At 44.9% G+C, this 20,536-nt stretch overlaps 1 protein-coding gene across 5 annotated transcripts in view; it reads right to left on the bottom strand.

The window, feature by feature from the left end:
• Positions 1–20,536, bottom strand: part of Ap3b1 (adaptor related protein complex 3 subunit beta 1) — a 200,184-nt gene that overhangs the window by 54,517 nt on the left and 125,131 nt on the right. For all 5 annotated transcript variants that reach the window (XM_087621633.1, NM_001429216.1, XM_087621631.1 and 2 more), the window contains 2 exons: positions 15,560–15,632; positions 8,894–9,000 (listed from right to left, as the gene is read on the bottom strand). In XM_087621633.1, coding sequence (XP_087477759.1) covers positions 8,894–9,000; positions 15,560–15,632 — 180 coding nt within the window. The remainder of the gene's footprint in view (positions 1–8,893; positions 9,001–15,559; positions 15,633–20,536) is intronic.

Raw genomic sequence — 20,536 nt, 5'->3', positions numbered from 1 at the left:
AATTAAAAAATTTTACAAAAACAGCTGCAACTCAAAATGAGTTATAATCTTTTCCTCTTTAAAAAGCATCCCCTTTACATCTAGAAAAGAAATAGAATGGCCTCTGGCAACAATGGGGCCTCTAAGCAGAACGGGAAATTACACCAGGCCAGAGTACAGCATAACTTCAAGTTTAATTTCAAAATTAAACAAGTTCCCACCCAGAAGAGAACAGAATAAAAGAATAAGACAGGACGAGGCTAGGCAGGGGAAGCACAAAATACTGTCAAACTTTAATTAAAAAATGTTTTCAATTTAAGCAGACCCAGGCCAGTGATTTTTCATTATTTTTACCACAGTTCCATGACTACTGACATTTTCATCAGAACAAATAAAGGGTTTCCCCCAAATTTAAGATGACAAAATTATTTTAAAATTTGACTCATAATTTCTCTTCTAAACTCAAAGGAATTTGATCTTAGTTGGACCTGTCTATTAGCTTGGGGCTGAAATACACATTCACTTTAAAAACAAAGTTTGAATGTACTTCTGAGAGTATCGTATCAGAAAGCAAACTGTCACAGACAAGCGATCATCTTCATGAAGGCCATGCTTACTAAGCAGTCACTCAGGCCGCCTCCCACAACCACCTGTCTGCCCTGACAGAGCAGCCTGCAGGATGCTTGTCTCTCCAACGGTGTTAAAGGAGTGGAGCACATGTTCTCCACTTGGGAGACGGAGGAGAAAGGGGGAGCGGGAAGAGGAGGAGAGGAGGAAGGAAAATGAGAATCGGTAAGATCAAACCTCGACTCTGGAAACTGAAATCCTAAAGCAACCTCAACCACGAGCCTCACTGTCATACACAACCATCCCACAGCTCCAACGGCTGCTGCCACAGATTTCCCTCACTCATCCTTGCTCTTTCTTTCATGTGAGCTTTAAATCAATGGGGTGACCTCCATACTAAAGCAAGCCTGATGGGGGGCTCTTCTCTGTTTGAGTTAAGTTTTTATACTAGAACGCAGTCAAGACCTTACCCGTCATCATGAAGACTGCTCTATTTTCCAGTAGCAAAAAGCTATAAGCCTATTTGGTGGCTAAATTTCTTTATTTCTTGCCACAACTAATGTCAGAAACTAACTTTAGAAGCTCTTTCTGTGTGTAAATGCTTGCTCAAATGCAACTGTTACCTGTGCTTTCCTTTTAACACTCAGTGTCAGTCCTTGGGGAGGAGAGAGCAGGAGAGAGCTGTCCTTAGACCACAGGTGAGGTGCAGACTCTGGTTTGACCATAGTACTACCACTTTGCACCATAGCATCATGGGAGGATGAAATCGGGCCCACAGTGCAAATCTGAAGAAGGCAAATGAAGAGAAGCTTGCAAACCGCTAGGCCCCACGTATGTTTGAGAGCAAAGTAGCTCAGCCATGTCAGTGGTAAGCTGTGTGAAGAGAGAGCACAGCTAGGAACGTCAATTTCACTTAGAATACGAGAAAACAAGAGATGACGGCAGTCGCAGCCACAGAGCGTCTATGAGCAAGGCCACGCCAAACTCGGAAACACTCGCTCAGGGACAGAGCCTCCAGAGCCTCTTCTTCCTCATGCGCAACGGAAGACACAGGCAGGCAGGAGTCTCACCCGCTCTGCTCACTCTGAAGTCTCTGGCCTGAAGAAATGCCGGAGCCAACGAAAGTGGGGTGACAAGGTCTTGACCTCCCACTGCGCCACAGGAAAGATCAGCTCCTGAGAGGCCACCTCTAAATGTTGGAGTCACCCTAGTTATACCAGGAACTGCTACATGCAGGCCCCCCGGATCCATACCTGTCATTCTGACCACTGCCACGACTCGACGGAGGGCCCCTAACAGCTTACGTTAAGAGGTAGCTCAGGCAACCATTCTGGAAATCAGTCTGGAGGTTCCTCAGAAAATTGGACATTGAACTGCCTGAGGATCCAGCTATACCTCTCTTGGGCATATACCCAAAAGATGCCCCAACATATAAAAAAGACATGTGCTCCACTATGTTCATCGCAGCCTTATTTATAATAGCCAGAAGCTGGAAAGAACCCAGATGCCCTTCAACAGAGGAATGGATACAGAAAATGTGGTACATCTACACAATGGAATATTACTCAGCTATCAAAAACAATGACTTTATGAAATTCGTAGGCAAATGGTTGGAACTGGAAAATATCATCCTGAGTGAGGTCACCCAATCACAGAAAGACATACATGGTATGCACTCATTGATAAGTGGCTATTAGCCCAAATGCTTGAATTACCCTAGATGCCTAGAACAAATGAAACTCAAGACGGATGATCAAAATGTGAATGCTTCACTCCTTCTTTAAAAGGGCAGCAAGAATACCCTTGGCAGGGAATAGAGAGGCAAAGATTAAAACAGACACAGAAGGAACACCCATTCAGAGCCTGCCCCACATGTGGCCCATACATATACAGCCATCCAATTAGACAAGATGGATGAAGCAAAGAAGTGCAGGCCGATAGGAGCCGGATGTAGATCGCTCCTGAGAGACACAGCCAGAATACAGCAAATACAGAGGCGAATGCCAGCAGCAAACCACTGAACTGAGAATAGGACCCCCGTTGAAGGAATCAGAGAAAGAACTGGAAGAGCTTGAAGGGGCTCGAGACCCCATATGTACAACAATGCCAAGCAACCAGAGCTTCCAGGGACTAAGCTACTACCTAAAGACTATACATGGACTGACCCTGGACTCTGACCTCATAGGTAGCAATGAATATCCTAGTAAGAGCACCAGTGGAAGGGGAAGCCCTGGGTCCTGCTAAGACTGAACCCCCAGTGATCTAGACTGTTGGGGGGAGGGCGGCAAGGGGGGGGAGGATGGGGAGGGGAATACCCATAAAGAAGGGGAGGGGGGAGGGATTAGGGGGATATTTGCCCGGAAACCGGGAAAGGGAATAACACTTGAAATGTATATAAGAAATACTCAAGTTAATAATAATAATAAAAAAAAAAGAGGTAGCTCAGGATGGGGACAGCCTAGCCCAATGACTTGGAGCTCTGGGGCGCTTCTCAGCAACCTGCTCTTTAGGGAGCAGAGAGGGTGGCAGACTAGGCACAGTTGCAGTTCAAGCAGGCCCACAATGACGCCTCACTAAAGCTCTGGAGCATGGGAGCTCAGTGACTCCTCTGCTCGGCAGCATGGCCCAGGTGCTGACTCCACATCCTGTGAGTCACCCTCGGCTGAAGTAAAACCTTAACCTACATACAGTTCTTTCCCAAGGCCTTTGAGGTTTAAACAATTACTAAACGTGAGGGGAATTTGGGAGAAACCCTTGACAATGCGCTTGGCAGCAGAGATCTTGAGCCAGTTTTGGACGCTACAGAAGGACCAGGCCTATTTAACCCTGATATTGGCCAATTCCAAAAATACCATTTTAACAAATTCGCAAGCACATACTATCAGCTCGGTTGACTCTGTAAGGACTATTCTTGGAACTGCCCCTCCTGCAATACATCTACGTTTATTCTGTACTGATCAACATTCTTAATGAGCCTTACTTCACTATCCTAAATTAATTCCACTAGGAGACAGCGATCCTTGTAGACCACGCCTGCTGTTATTATTTATGGTCACACAGTCAGAGCTTCTCAACTGCACAGCGCTGCTGTGTCAGGTGCCAGGTGGCACCCGCAGTGCCTGAAATCCGCCTCAGCTTCTGTCACCCCAACATGCCACACACTGCTGCTTTATCTGTGCCAGGATAAGAAAAGACGAGAAAGCAACAAGCTAAGGAACTGTTAGTGCAACTTCTAGGGTCCAGTATCCCCAGCACGTTTCTCTGGCTCCGGGCCTGTTGACAGCAACTTGCTCACACTGTTAGCCACCCAGAAGTACTGCTTCTGCAATTCTGAGACCATGCTCTCCCATGCTAAGGACAGCATTCCTCCCCTCCAGCCATCTAGACAAAGCTGAGTTAGGTCTTCAGTTCCCATGTGTAAATGTAATCACCAGACGGAGTGAATTGCAAGGGTTTAGAGGAACTGTAAGCAGTGCCTGCACTTAGAGCAAGAATGCTTTGGTCACTCCAGGGCGCAAACACATGACTAAGAGAGAACAGCGGCTGAGTCAGGCAGCTGTGAGCTATGACTGCTGGAGTTAGGGGAATGAGGCGCAGCAAACTCCCTGCTCTGAAGAGGTCTAAGGGCAGCACACAGACAGCCTGACCTGTGGGTATTTCTTTTCAGTTCAGAGTGTGGATGTCTTCCTCAACACAGAATCTCATATAGAGAAAAACATGCTCAGAATGAAGCTCCAGGAAACCCAGGGAACTCCGTTTTCATGTGCTGCTTCCAGCTTCTGGCATATAAGGGGTTACTAAAACACTGGATCTGTTCATAGTCATACAGCAGCAAGAGCGCTCCTCGGGATGACACGTGCCAACACTGCTCCCTCCACGTCTCCTGAGGAGGACACTTAGAAACTTCCTTCATTTCATAAGCTAATGCATATACTAATTTCTTTCTAATCCAAGTTTACAGGTAAAGAACTACAGAGCCAATCCAAACATTGTAAAGCTGTTATTTTCCGTCTGACTTTCTGAGACAGAAAAAGAGCTATACTTCCACAACAACTTTTTAGAATTTGTCTTCAGTGACTTAAGCCTGAGAAACAGAAACCACGCTCTGCTGTACAGTGATGGTTTCCCATGCGGCTGTTCAGTGCTTTCTGAGGTCTCATCTTTGTTTCACTGACTCATTGGCCATGGTCCTTTCCTTTTGGTTTCTGACATGGAACATTGCTATGCTGCCTGGGGGTTACTAAGGGACCCTGCAGGACCCCTGGCCTGGCAACACCATCCTGCTCCTGGTTCTCCCAGCTTGGGACGGTTATCCAACGTTGGGCTGGAGGACAAGAAGCCGGCCAGGCGAGCTGACTCTGCCTGAAGGAAGTGAGCAGGAAAGCTGGAAGCTCTCAGACCTGTCCCAAATGTCTTTACCAAGTTCTTCCTCCAGCCCACTGAGTTCTGACAAAACCTTTCCACTGGAGTCTTACCACCTGCCCACAAATCATCAAGCATGCAATCTTCCAGGACACAAAGACATGTTTTGGGAGCTAACCAAACATTGTTTAAGGCTGTTATTTTACTTAATGTTCACAAAAATCATCCACAGCTATCCATGTTGTAAGGATCAAATCCCAAGTTCGTACATCTAAGTCATGATGACAAGCAGCCCAGAAGAGGGCGGGAACCAGGTCCCTGGGCCCAGGCTCTGCACTCCTCACACCAGCCAGTCTTCCTCCAGCCTCCCTCGAGAGCTTCCAGCTTATGGTCGGTACTAAAGAGACACAGGCTGGCGCTGACACCCATTATGGGCACTGCAATGCTGTGGACTGCCTGGGAACTTTATAACCCAGAAAAGGCGTTTTCACAGAAACACAATCTTAATCCAGGTGATTAAATTAATGAACATTAGAAGTTTGAGAAGAAACACGAGTCACGTTCACAGTGACATCACTGATAAGATAAACTAGAAATTCCCTAAAATGGCTTTTTTTTTGTTTTTTGTTTTTTGTTTTTTGTTTTTTGTTTTTTTTTTTTTGGAGCTGGGGACCGAACCCAGGGCCTTGCGCTTCCTAGGTAAGCGCTCTACCACTGAGCTAAATCCCCAGCCCCCCTAAAATGGCTTTTTAAAGAAACTGTCTGGGGTGTGTGTGCGTGTGTGTGTGTGTGTGTGTGTGTGTGTGCGCGCGTGTGTGCGTGCGTGCGTGCGTGCGCACTCGAGTGCGCGCGCACTCGCGCATGTGCATGCACAGGCAGGAGGTTGGCTCTGGGCGTCTGTCTGCCTCTCTGGTGCTGGCAAGTCTGTGCTGCTGTGCTTGGTGTTTGTGTGAGATGTGGAGATGCCAGCCTACACTTCACACGTAAGTGTCAGGCAAACCCTTCACTGACTGAGCAGAGGGATAACTTTACCTGTTGCCTTTATAATAAAACGATGTGGCCCAGATGTATAAAGCCATCTAAATCATGGAGACTGGAGCTTCACTCCTCAATTCTGTAAGTAGTAAACTTTCCATTACATTTTCTTCCAGACAAAACTCTCTTCTCCATTTTCTTCACTCCCACAAGAAGCCAAATAGGCAGGAAACTACTACATCTGTGTTGCCCAGACTTGATGTAAACTTGATTACTCAGCAGTAACCAGTGAGCACACCCATTAGATTAAAGCACTTGTCACTGAAATAGCGTAACCAGGATCTGCCCTGCATTTCCTCAGGAGTCGTCGGTCTACTGGCCAGGCCCATGCTGTCTTCTACAAGGCTGAACAGGCGTTGTGCTTCCTGTCCTCTCCCAGCCGTGGGCTCATATGATGCCCACCCGCCATTACTAAAAGCACCCTCCTGTTTGAAAGACAGAATGCAGAAGGCTCTAACAGGAGACTGCTCCCTCTTTTTCCTCCTCTTCCTCCTCCTCACTGTGTGGTCCAGGCTAGCCTTGATTTTCTGATCTTTCTGCCTCAGCATCCCATTCAATCACCATGAAATTGTTCTTTAGAAAATCTTTTGGTGTGAAAAATTGTTCTTTGGGTTTCTGTACATATATTTTGGTTAATTAGAAGAAATAAAACCTATCAGATACAAGGAAACAATCCACTGGAACAAAAAAAAAAAAAAAAAAAAAGGCAATGACTAACAAAGCCCTACATATACTAAAGAGAAGTTCCTTCATTTATTTTAACAAACCTATTTTAAACCATCCCACCGCAACTGATTTTACTGCTTCAAAACTGACTTTCAGGTTTCCATGTACATGCAATGTGCATGTACTGAACAACGCCATCTGTCCTACCATCATCATTGGAAACCAAGGAACCAAATGACAGTCTTAGTTACTGTCAGCTAATTGTGGTGATACGGGCAGGCAGACAGACAGACAGACAGATGTGAACTGTACTGGAAATCCTAGTCATTCATAAATGCCCTCTCTGCATTTGCTTTAAAAGTACTGTTCTGGACAATATATGTGATTGCAGTTTGATTAAATTAAAATATAAAAAGTAAACAAAACAAAAATCCATAATCCTATAATTCAGATAAATCAAGTTTTATAGTCTTTTATTTTTCCTATTTTACAAATGCCATTATGTAATTTTGCAAAACTATCTATATATGTTAAATTTCTGGACCTGTTCTGTCCCTTCACACTTGAAACCATAAAATTTTTCTTAAGTAATGTTTGTCATATAACCATAATTATCCTGTCCTTAGGCAAGGAGGTTTGCAAATGTGCATATGAACCTCAGCACTTCTTACGATTTTCAGAAACAGGTTTCCTGAGTGGAAGCATGTATTTGCCGCCAGGACAACCTAAAGAATAAACTTGGTGACGCCAAGAACAAGCTGGTGACAAAACGCCCAGCTCACTGTACTTTCAGCAGCAGACACCGGACTCTGCTAATGCCCAGCAAAATGGCCCTCTCAATTTTCATTTATTCATTAATACGACTACTGCACGTTTCCATCCACCCATTATCATCTGTGCTTTCTCTTCAATTTATAATCCATTTTTATCATCTGTCTACTTAAAAACTGGTTTACTAGAATATACACACAGAAAAGCATGTTTTAAGTGCACAGCTGTTTGATGCTTTTCCCCTAAATGGATCACGCCCACACAAGAGCACCCAACAGAAGACAGAGAGAGCAAGAGCTGTACCCGGAGCTCCCACGTGTCCCATAGAAGCACTGACTCTCTCCTGAGAGGAACCTCTAACGAGTCTGCCTGGTTTTGTGCTCCTGCCTGGTTTTTGCTGTTCTCCTGTTTTTTTAAAGTTAGTAAAAGTTAGGCATGGTGGGTCAACTTACAATTCCAACATTTGCACTTTGCTCTGCTTCCCCTCTTTTGAGAGAAAGCAGATCCATGTTGCCTGGGTAGCCCAGATCAGCAGGACACGGTCTGCAGCGTCCTGTCCACTGACTACACAGCATCCATTCCCAGCTATATGCACTCATTGAAAGCTTACGGACTGGTCTATCTCACACACCAGCCATAACAAAAGGCTGTATGTCCTAGGTAACATGCTTATTCAAAGGGAAAGGTGGGTGCTCACAACACACTAATATGCAGAAAAGTTACTACAGTTTCAGACACTGACGGGTTGATTTTTTTTTTTAAAGACACCAATATATATAAATAAATCTGTGAAGATAACACAAAGAGAAATTCAATCCTGGACTTTTAAAATGAACATAATAGTAAACTCTTAGTAGCCATGTGGTGAGAACAGAGGATATATTATGGGTTAATATACACAGTAATAAACTTTTATTTTCTGTGTCCACTGTCAGAAATCTTACTTTGTGTAGGCACAGTCTATGTGCCCAAAGTAAATTACGTAACAATGCACTGTGTATGTGTCTCCCCAGCCCTGTCTCTGTGCGCGCGCGTGCGCGCGCGTGTGTGTGTGTGTGTGCGCGCACGATGAATTATCTAACAATGCACTGAGTGTGTATGTATGTATGTGATGTATGTGATGACTTCTTATGTGAGTCTGTCTGCGTATGCATCGAACTGGTAAGAGGCACACGATTGTCTATACACTACCTGGCATGGCAAAGAAGCCCTGCATGTTACAGACATAAGACAGTGAAAAAATAACACATGATAATTAGATGTAACTAGAAAAATAACACATGATAATTAGATGTAACTAGAAAAATAACACATGATAATTAGATGTAACTAGAAAGCAGAAATAAGCCGAGAAGATAAAGGTTAAAATCGTTACAAAATTAAAAGGTCCGTCTGAATCCAACTTTTGTTAGAAGGGACTCTACTGAAGACTGAAAATTCTCATTATTTGGTTTTTTCATTAAGAAGACCATATGTACTATATGGACATAGGGGTTACATGGAAATCACTTACGTTGATGATGGATGAGGAAGTTGACAGGTTTAGACCTTCAAGATCAGCTATCAAGCTTGGAGAAAGGGCTGGTGTAGGAAGGGCAACTGGGGTGGATACTGGGTTAACTGGAAGAAAAGGGCCAAATAAGTAAGTGTGCATGAAAACTTAATTCACATTATTAACAGCAGCATTCTATTCTGTTAGTAAATCTAATTAAATTACTTTGATTAATGAACATATGACAATTCTATTTAACACCCTGATTTAGTGATGTTATTCTCAAGTCACAGCAGTGATTAGCCTGAGCTTTAAGCACAAGGCAAACCTTCACAAAGAGAGGTAAAAATACCTTGATTAACAGCTTTTTAAGATTTTTATTGCTAACCTTTATCACCCAGAACTTCGCTAAAAGAAAATGGTAAGACACATTTTCCACACTAGCATAGACAATAATGTAAAGAGAGATTTCTAGATGGGTCAGGAGTTTGCTGAACTCATTTCTTTAGCTTATTCTCCACTCTTAACCAGTTAGGGCCAGCTAAGTAATTCCCCCCTAATTACCCACTGTCACACTGCCATGTGCTACAGCTGGCATGCAGCGACCAGCAGAAACCTGGATTTGAATATCTGTTCAAAATACAGATCCAGTGCTCTGACTTGAAAAGCATTCCAGGGGAACCTGCCACAGGACACTTCAGCCTCCAGCCCCCTTTCTTTTCCGCAGGTTTGTGAGCCAAACCCTGACAACGATAATTTCTCGTGTGACCCAGTCCGCACCCTGAATGTTTCGGGTCCTATTAGCCTGTGAGTACTTTGTCTTCCTGGCTTTATTTTTTAGTCTCAACTGTGGGACTGAAAACTAGAAGGCAGAAAAGTTTCAGCTTCCAAGTTCTCTCTCCAAAGCAAGGCTGTAAAGTCGACCACTGGTCATGCTTTACTTAATTAGACACCACTTTTCAGATTCTTCCTCTCCTTTAGTCTTACCATGTCCTGGGAATTTGGAAGAAAAAGTATTCATAAAGTTCATAAAGTTAACAATGAAATGTTTCTTTTTCAAGACAAGGTGCTTGAAAAAAAGAAGATAAAAATAAAGTAACATGACAGTTATTAAGGGACAGTGCCAAGAAGGAAAATCTTTAAAGGAATCTGAACTTAACCCATAACACACGTTAACACAGAGATGGGACTGGGTGTCTGGGGACTGAAGTCCTCGGCTTCCCCACTGTCTTTATATTTAGCACGACTGCAGCATTGTTAACACATCCCCTAGGTTTCCATGAATTTACCTATAAATCACTGAAGTAGGGTGGGGTAGGGATAGAGAGGTCAGAGGACAACCTGAGCCCACACCTCACTTGAGGCCCTTTCCCCTTCTGATCAGCTGGGAGAGTGCTGGGACCACAGGTAGGCTAAGACACCCAGCCTTACGTGGTATGGGGTCTCAACCCCCCATCCTCATCTAGCACGGCAAGTATCCTGAGTCATCTCTCCAACCCCGTATTTTGAGACTTTCAACAAAACATTCTTTTCTTTGCTAAAGTATGTACAACACAGATTTATACAATTACTCTTGTGATTAAAACTCTGGCAACAAATTAAATGCAGCAGCAGTACAGAAGGCCCAGCCTGTGGCTACCCAGCTCGTCCCATGTGATTCACTTGCTGCCTCACTTGCTGCTGTCACCATTAACCCTGACAAACACTTGCCACATACAAGGTGCAGAGGCAAATGCCTTCACGTGCAGCAGCTCATTCAATCCCAGGACAGGACCCAACAACAAAAGCAGAGGCTGTGATGGTTATGTCAGTTATCAGTGTGAGTGGATCTAGTCAGTTAACAGACAAGCCACTGCCTGAGCTTCTAGGGACCTTCTTCATCGGTTTAACACAGTGTGAAGTCCCGCCCAAAGTGTGGCACCAGCTCTGGCAGCAGGTCAGATGAAAGGATCGGCAGACAACAAGCTCGCTTCTTGCCTGCTGCCTTCACATTGTGCTAGCAAGTTCATCTGCCCTGTCTGCATGTTACTGCTGCCGCTTCTGCTGCTGCTGCCGCCACTACTCCTCACCAAGTCCAGCTTCTTCAGCCTTCCGAGGAGAAGCAAAGACCAGTGCTATAGGTATCCTCCAGACCTTCAGTGACAGCCTGGGGCTCCCAAAGCCTTTGGGACTGAGCAGCTACCAGACACTAAGCCTGTGCAGTGCCAAGGCAGCCATATGCGACTACCTAGAGCATATGTAAGCCAGTCTAATAATAGGCTCCTTTCAACCTGCATTCATTGTATTGGTTCTGTTACTGGAGAGAACACTAAACAATACAGAAGTCAAATAAACTGACCAATGTAACGTGGCTAAGAAGTAAAACAAAACTGAGATTCAACTCTGCTGTCCAGGTGTAGTGGCACACACCGTTTACAATGCTAACCCTCTGGTGGCAGGTAGATGTCTCTAAGTTTGAGGGCAACTTGGTCTAAATAGCAAGTTCCAAGTCAGCTGGGGCTACATAGTGAGACTGTCTCAAAAATGGAAACAAGATCTCCAAGTCCCACTGTCCTCTTAGCCGCTTGCTTTATCTCCTCACCCACATACTGCCCAACAGTGTGATGAGGTTGCTGTCCTACTGGCTATCTAGAAAGGTTTCAGAGCTCCTTGAACCCAGTATAATCAACAGGTTTACCCTCCCTACAAAATAACTCTGGAGTGACTACTGCTTTATGACCACCCCATTTAGATAATTTCATAAAATGGACTTCAAGAGCTTCCAGTTTCCAGAAAGACAGAATCCCCCCACCCCCACCCAAGGCAAAGCCCCAGTCAGACTGCTGGTCGTTGTTCTGGCATGGATAACTTTACCTGACACCCACAGTCAAAGAACTTCAAATCTAAGGGAACTGTCCAAGGCTCAAGCTCTTCTTGTACCATTTTATGAATGGCAGGGATAGAAAGAATTAACTCCTTACACTGGTTAAAGGCATGCTGGTTAATGCCTGTGTTCACCGCTGTGCCCTCAACTGCTGTGTCAGCTGGGTCTACTCAAACCGCAGACGGGACGTGGCTGGGAGACACACTGGAGACTTCTGGCAGGGACCCTTACCCTTCCATGCCCTGCTCAGACCAGCTTATTCTCCCCTCTGCTCCCCTCCTCCCACTGCTGCTCCTGTAACAGGTACATTAATACTGCAGGGTGGATTCCACACCACAGCCCTAGTGCGTACTGGTGCCTGTCTCACTTCATTCGCAGGACGGCATCTCAGTGCCGCTGTTAGGTCTGAACACCAACTCTCCCCAGGTCTCGAGGATTAGAGGGATGGTGCTCCTTTGGGAAATGCTGTATGTTTATTTAGGTGATGAGTCTCTAACTATAGGACGCAGGATACTGGAGGATGGCCTTTTACAGCCTTGTTTCTGGCCTCCACCCAGATGCCAAGAGGTGGAAAGCCACCTTCCACCACACATTACCGAGGCTGGCACGATGCTTCACTTCCGCCTCAAGCTCAAGGGAAGAGAAAGGGTGGGCCAGGGACTGAACCCATGAGCTACATCTTTCCACCTTTAAACTGCTTCTCCCAGGCCTAAGAGAGGAAAAGCACACATATCATCTCATCTGCTGGCTCCCAGCACTCCGAGTCTCTTGTGTAAATGTAAATTTCAGAATGTAAGGATTAACTGTATCACAACAGCTAATAAGTTCCTCTGAATGAAGAAATGGACGAACACAGCATTTGTTTGCAGCTTTCCTGGTATGCAGCAGACAGTGCCTCTCCTCAAAGATTACTCTCCCTCTGTGAGCCTCCAACGTAATCAAGAAGCTCAAGAGGCCAAGCCAGCAGCTCCATGCTTGCCTTCCGCTCTGCTCAGACCACACCTCTCCCACCGGCACCCCCAGCTTTGTCCATATTCCCACGTAACTTGCCACGTACTGATGTCACACACGTGGGAAAGCGCATGCGGATGGGTTTGCTCAGGGAGAGACACCTTTGGCTAGAAGGTGTCTAGTTCCTAGAAGAGAATAAGCGAATTCTCCTCGCGTGCTAAGGCATCCAGGAAAGTCCTTTAACTTAGCAGATGCTCCACCTATAGACACTGCTGAAATAACTTTTTAACAAGTACTTCTAGTATCATGTCTGACAAAGAATTTTGAAGGAAAATTAAACTGTGTGGGTACTAACAACAAAGAGAACCATTCTCTATATTCAGTTGCTGACTTTTAAAAAACAGACTGGGATAAAAAAATCTCCTTCCTAAAAACACTGTCTTTAAAAAAGAGTTGAGGGAACTTTATCTCTCTATAAAAATATACATTTAAAAATGATTACACTCTAGCATTTAATATACTGCCAATTTCCACTGTTCTCATGCTCTACACGCATGTTATTACTGATGGGCTGGTTTTTAAAAATTATTTATTTTTATTTCATATGCACTGGTGTTTTGCCTACATGTATCTATGTGAGGGTGTCAGATCTTGGAATTACAGACAGTTGTGAGCTGCCATGTGGGTGCTGGACATTGAATCCAGGACCTCTGGTAGGGCAGTCACCCTTAACCACTAAGCCATCTCTAGTCCATGGCTGACAGGGTTTCTCTGTGTACCCCTGGCTGGCTGGGAGTTCACTCTGTAGACCACGCTGGCTTCAAACTCATAGAAAGCCACTTGAATCTGCCTGCCAAGTGCTGGGATTAAAGGCCTATCCAACCATGTCTGGCTATGTCTTTACTTGTAGCATCACGACTAACTTATGTTGTTCCTAAATGTCCCAGGTAGTCACTACATCTGTGCAAATGATCAACGGTGGACTGAGAGTGGGTGACCTCAGAGCTTGGACTTAGCACCTGCCACCAGAAAGTGAAGGGCAGCACTATCGGCAGCAGGTAACTGGGCAAAGAACCCTGTGGAAACAGCAGGGTGTGTTTGAGCCAAGTAGCAGTGGCTTCAAATGAGGGCAAGAGGAGTAACCAACAATGGAGGGAGCCATACTATAATCTAAGTGCAGCACCAGGATAGCAAGCTAATGGGTTTACTACAAGGAAGGGAGAGATATGACTTTGTAGTTCATTGGCAGGATAAGTTTCCAAAAGGAACTGAAATGACTCCTAATGGCTGTGTCTATCTGCATTCCTATGGAGAACACAGGCAGTGCAAGTACACACAGCGCTGTCACCTGGCCCTTACGGACACACTGGAGGCTGGCAGACTGAAATGTCCCTCTTAGCTAGGACGGACAGCACAACCCAGATTCGCTTCTAAGCCTCAGAAACAGCTTATGTGTGTCGGCTGTGAAGCAATGGCTTCTGCTGTGGCCCTGTCCTATCACCTAACTCACGCTCCCCACAGCCCTCCTTCTGCTGTGGCCCTGTCCTATCACCTAACTCACGCCTTACAGCCCTCCTTCTGCTGTGGCCCTGTCCTATCACCTAACTCACGCCCCACAGCCCTCCTTCTGCTGTGGCCCTGTCCTATCACCTAACTCACGCTCCCCACAGCCCTCCTTCTGCTGTGGCCCTGTCCTATCACCTAACTCACGCCTCACAGCCCTCCTTCTGCTGTGGCCCTGTCCTATCACCTAACTCACGCCTCACAGCCCTCCTTCTGCTGTGGCCCTGTCCTATCACCTAACTCACGCCTCACAGCCCTCCTTCTGCTGTGGCCCTGTCCTATCACCTAACTCACGCCCCACAGCCCTCCTTCTGCTGTGGCCCTGTCCTATCACCTAACTCACGCTCCCCACAGCCCTCCTTCTGCTGTGGCCCTGTCCTATCACCTAACTCACGCCTCACAGCCCTCCTTCTGCTGTGGCCCTGTCCTATCACCTAACTCACACCCCACACAGCCCTCATGTAGTCCGTCTACTGTCATGATTCTGCCTTCTTTAATGGATATCCTGTTCCATCAAGGCAGTATACACACTGAATCTACCTCAACCAACCACACAACGCCTATACCAAACCGTCCCGTCACTGCTAACGTGGTCGATTTCTCTGCAGTATTTTTCCACATTACACATTTTTATTTTTCTCTACTAAGAATCTGCTATGGCTATCACAATAGGCAGTATAAATAGAATGGAGCTATGAATAACTGAGGTGACCCAAACAACTCACCATCTACATAAGGAAGTTAAGGAAAATAAGGTCTTTTCTCAGTCGAGAGACCTCATATACAATGTGTCTCCTAGTCCCCAGCAACATGGCTCCCAGCACACCCAATGATTTAAGAGTTGCAACTATGCACACTTGGGTTAGTAAAGTTGTAGGCATCTGAATCCATAGATCCACATTTGCTTGAATGAAGACTTTCTGCTGTTAACACACTGAAGGGAAAGCCAAGCTGGCCAGTCACGGCTCTGTGGCAAGTAGAAGGTGTTGTCTTTGTTACCTCCTGGCTCCCTCCAGCTTCCTTAGTTCCCTGTGTCAGCCCCCACAGCCAGGATCGCACGTGTGGATGACGGGAGGCAGGATCGTTACTGGTGACGCAAGGGTAAAGGACTAAAGGAGAACAGGTCTGCTGCTCTCCTCACGTGACACAGCACAGACATACTCAACCAGGCAAAGGCACTGGCTGCAATCCCCACCTTTCCTGTCACACACTTAGCACAGGAGCTTCTAAACTTTGGGAAACCTACATGAGAAGTACTGTACAAATCAGAGCACTCAGAAATTCAGAACAACGGATGTCCCAGAACTTACAGTCATCCAGATCGAGAAGGAAAACATCTTTGGAGGGAGGATGTCTTTCTTGCTGGGGTTTTCTTTCTTTTGCCTGTAAAATATCACAATGTCACTTCAGATCTTGTCTAAAGAAAACCTTAAAGCATTCTCACCATTACCAAACCAGCATGGTTTTCATTCTTGGTTTTAGGAACAAAAACACAACTGAAATTTCTGTGTGGTGAAGTAACTGCTCTGCTGAATCAAACGGTGCACCAGCATTTCCTCTTCACCATACAAACTGTATACCAGCATTTCCTCCTCACCATACAAACTGTGCACCAGCATTTCCTCCTCACCATACAAACTGTGCACCAGCATTTCCTCCTCACCATACAAACTGCACCAGCATTTCCTCCTCACCATACAAACTGCACCAGCATTTCCTCCTCACCATACAAACTGCACCAGCATTTCCTCCTCACCATACAAACTGTGCACCAGCATTTCCTCCTCACCATACAAACTGTGCACCAGCATTTCCTCCTTGCCATACAAACTGTTACTTGTGTTAAAATACTTTAAAGAATATTTAGACCTTTAAAAGAAACTTTAACTGTAACAATTATTTTACAACCTGAAAACTTTTTTTTGCTACATAAAAATACAATGAGGCTCTCAGTAGAACACAAATTAACCTTCTTAGAGATAACTGTTAAATAGGTTAACTTGAAAAAACAGAGGAATATTCAAACAGACAGAGCTGGTGTCCTCAGGGGCACTGGTGTGAGAGGCACTGTATTACATACTCAGTATTCTTCTACCAGGTTGGGTCCAAGGTCTTCGCCAACAGTACCTATAAGAATAGCCTCCCTACATCTTGCTCTTCAGCGTAGAAAAGTCACCCACTTTCTTGGCGTTTATATAAGGAGTAAATATTTAAAACATACTGAATGAAATCAGGGCTTCTTCCATGGCAGGGCTCGGCTGCTGTTTGAGAATTCAATACCATGGGGGTGAACAGAAAGCCTTAACTAGGCTTGCCCATTGTAATAAAAATAGTATAACTGGGTTAGGGGAATGGCACCGTTTGTACAGCGCTTCTTGTAAAAACATAAGCATCTGAATTGGGATCCCAAACCCTCAGCAGCGCCACATATGACCCCAGTGTATGCTGGGAATGTAGGGACAGGAGGAGTTCCGGGGATTGCTGGCTAGCTACTCCAGCTTAACTATGTTCCATTGTAAGCACCGTCTCAAAAAGTAAGACGGAGGGCTGGAGAGATGGCTCAGTGGTTAAGAGAGCACTGACTGCTCTTCCAGAGGTCCTGAGTTCAATTCCCAGCAACCACATGGTGGCTCACAATCATCTGTAATGGGACCGATGCCCTCTTCTGGTGTGTGTGAAGACAGCAGCAGTGTACTCACATATATAAAATAAATAAGTAATTCTTCAAACAAACAAACAAAAAAAAGTAAGATGGAGAGCAACTGAGGAAGACACTGGATGCTGACCTCTGGCTCTACACACATAAACAGGCGAATGGACACCGACACCCACACCCACATGTGTCTGCACACAGGAACACATGCCCATCCCCCAGTACATGATTAGTAACAGTTAGATAGCATAGTCAACACAAGGTCAGCAAGAGCAGTGCATTAAACTGATGCACCGTATCAACTGTGCCTAATCTGTGTTTTCTTTTAGATAAATTCTCAAATCCAAACTAACAAGTTTACTTCTTTTTGCTCACTCATTCATTCATTCATTCATTCATTCGTTCGTTCATCAGATTCTGTGCTCAGCAAAGAAGATCATCACGTAGGCAAAGTCCACACAAGAGAATTTTAAGCTTATTGCTAGCATAAATTATATGTCACTGAAGCAAAAGGTGTGCCTGAGTGCGGGTGCACTTACACAGCTCACACATAAACAGCATTACACAACCGTATGCTGTGGTGCTGGGGTAGGGATGGCTCAGGGTACTGCCGGCACAGGGGGCGTGAGTTCAGCTCCTAGCATACACATCAACAGCTCACAACCACCTGCAATTCCAGCACTGGAGTATCCTCCTCCTGGCTCCTGTGGCATTAACCGTGTGTGTGTGTGTGTGTGTGTGTGTGTGTGTGTGTGTGTGGTGTGTGTGTGTGTGTGTATCTGTGTGCGTGCGTGCGTGTGTGTGTGTGTGTGTGTGGTGTGGTGTGTGTGCGTGTGTCTGTCGCACACTCATACACAGAGAATTGTTCAAGGTTACGGTAAGAATACACAGTAAAAAGAGGATAACTAAAAAGAGAGAAAAAAATCAGCACGCTGCTTCCTTTCCTTCCAAGCACTGAAATCTCAAAGCCTTCTAGGTAAGTTTTAATTCTATCCTTGTTTAAACACAAAGCAGCTTCTGCCCCCTCCAAATGGTCCGCAGGAGCAACAGTGCACGCAAAAAAAAAAAAAAAAAAAAAAAAAAAATTAGTTTTGAGACTGAAATTTAAGTTACAAGTTAATGAGAGCAGATTTAGAATGAAAACACCACCCCCAGTTCAACTTTCATGCCTACAAGTAAAAGCATAACCGAAGGGTTATGAGCAGGTCGATCATCATGATGCTGTGCACATGGATGTAACTTCCCGCCAGCTACAGTGACAGACTGCAAGGGCGGCGGCAGCGGAAAAGTTAGAAGCCTATCAAAGACAAGTGAGCTTAGAGCTGACGGCAGGTCCACCCCTCTTCTACGGGACAGCAGAGGAGAGCTAGCTCCATGTGCATCTCTCTCTCTTATCAGAAGCTAGGACAGAGGGAAGCAGGCTCCATGAAGGACAGGACTCCAGTGACTTTCCGAGGAGAACAAATAAGCAGTGACTGAAATACAACATTAGCAATAGATGACGGTCATTTCCACCAAATTGGGAAAGCCTTGCATTCTGAATCAGGGCTATAAAGCGCTTCATGATATGCTAGCACGCGTCTCCTACATTATATTTCATTTTTCATTTTAAAAAATCCATAGTGAGTTCACAACATTTTCATACTTAAAGGATCTACTATAAAAATAAAAATCTGAATTCTAAACAAAGAAGTTAAGAGCCCTATTCCATCAAACACTTCTCCATTTGCAATTCATCTTGGTAATAGAGACAGAACCTGGGCAAATGCATATAGGACTTGAGGCAGGAGATTCTTCTTGCTCAATGCATAATTCATGTGCTCCGCCTGCAAAGTGTGTAAAATGAGGATTTCACACCGTGGCATGAGCCACAGAGCTGCGGAGAAAAGGCAGATGAAATCATATTTTACTGTGTGAATTTTATTTCTGAGCCTCCCAATATTTACACGAAGCCAGCACTGACAAAGCGAACACACTGACAGATCGTCCACTGCTTCCATTGTGTCAGGGCTCAGAGCAGATCAAGCAGAAAGACAGACAATTTGTTTTTGTATATTTTTTTAACTAGAGAATTAGGTTTTTAACAGCTGAGTGGCTGTATTTGACTTTTATAAGGACAACAGTTACTGATCTTAAGATCTGGGGCAAGGCAGATCTACTTATCAACTCACAGCCTTCAAAGCTCCATCTTGTCCCTACGGGATTCATTACACACAGACACGGGAACACTTTCAAAATGGAATAAAAAGTCACAGGGTTAAGAAACTAACTTCTAGTTAATGTATTTCACTTCAAAAATAAAGGATCATAAATCCTAAATACAAACAAAAATATGTAACAGTCTCTGTAAAGATTTCATATGCGTAATGAATACCCATTTGCACACAGATCCAGAAAAGCCGAGAAGAGGGGATGAGAAGCCAGGCTCCTGGCGTTTCTATTGTACAACGGTTGACATTTAAAACCATGCAAGAGGATAAGCCCTGCGACAGGCTTCTGAAACCCTACTGTTCTCGATGCTGACGATGCCCGGGAGAGAGACACCTGCTTCAGCATCGTGGTCCTTCTTTGTTTTACAGAGCTCAGCTGAAATCAAATGGCTCTTCCTTTTTGAAGAATTTAAAGTATCAACTAATCTGAGAAAGATAAAAGACAAAGCTTTGGTTTTTTTAACATAAAGACCAATATTCCTCGTTAGCCACAGAAGTTAAGGATTTCAGCACCGGTGAAGACCCGTGAGAAGAAGGACGTGCTCTTATTTTTCAGAAACAAAACACAACCCACAAACGGTTCCTTGGGTGCTCTGCAGGGCTCCTGCCATAGCGCACTGTAAACCTGCGCTCTCGCTGAGACTCGCTCTGGCCAGGTTGGTCTCCTTCATCACCAGGCCTTCTAGTAAGGAAACCTTAGCATTTGCTGACAGTCTGAAGTTAGTCCCCAGGCCAGAGCCTGGTCCTGAGGTCACCAGAGGTCATCAGGTTCACAGTACTGCCACAGAAGGACAGCAAAGTCAAAGATGGAGAAATCCAAGATAATTATGGTCTTCTCAGGCACTGCTGGGAATATGAGTGTTCTAGTTCAGACAGTAATCTCACATAGGTATAGAAAGATTCTTAACATTTATTAAGTGTTAAGTGAAAGAATGTTAAATATTTCATATTTATTTCACATGGTTAAGATTGTGTTTTATGGGCTGGAGAGATGGCTCAGCAGTTAAGAGCACCCGACTGCTCTTCCAGAGGTCATGAGTTCAATTCCCAGCAACCACATGGTGGCTCACAACCATCTGTAAAGAGATCTGATGCCCTCTTCTGGTGTATCTGAAGACAGCTACAGTGTACTTATATATAATAAATAAAATCTTTAAAAAAGATTGTGTTTTATGTTTGTTTTCTGTAGTTAAAACATTGTTAACACTGGACTTGGGTGGAATGTCAGTTGATCAGTGCTTGTCATGCAAGCACGAAGACCTGAATTCAGAATCCTAGCACTCACACAAGGAGCCTCACTAGAATGCTAGCACCTAGGAGGCAGACACGGGCAGCCCCTCAGTGGGCACTTGTCAACTAGTCCCGACAAATCTGGAAGTCCTGGTTCAGAAACAAATCTTGTCTGAAAAACTCAGGAGGGAAGT

Source organism: Rattus norvegicus, chromosome 2, assembly GCF_021556685.1.
Source record: "Rattus norvegicus strain SHRSP/BbbUtx chromosome 2, alternate assembly SHRSP_T2T, whole genome shotgun sequence".
Taxonomy (NCBI): domain Eukaryota; kingdom Metazoa; phylum Chordata; class Mammalia; order Rodentia; family Muridae; genus Rattus; species Rattus norvegicus.
This window is presented reverse-complemented; position numbering and strand designations above follow the sequence as displayed.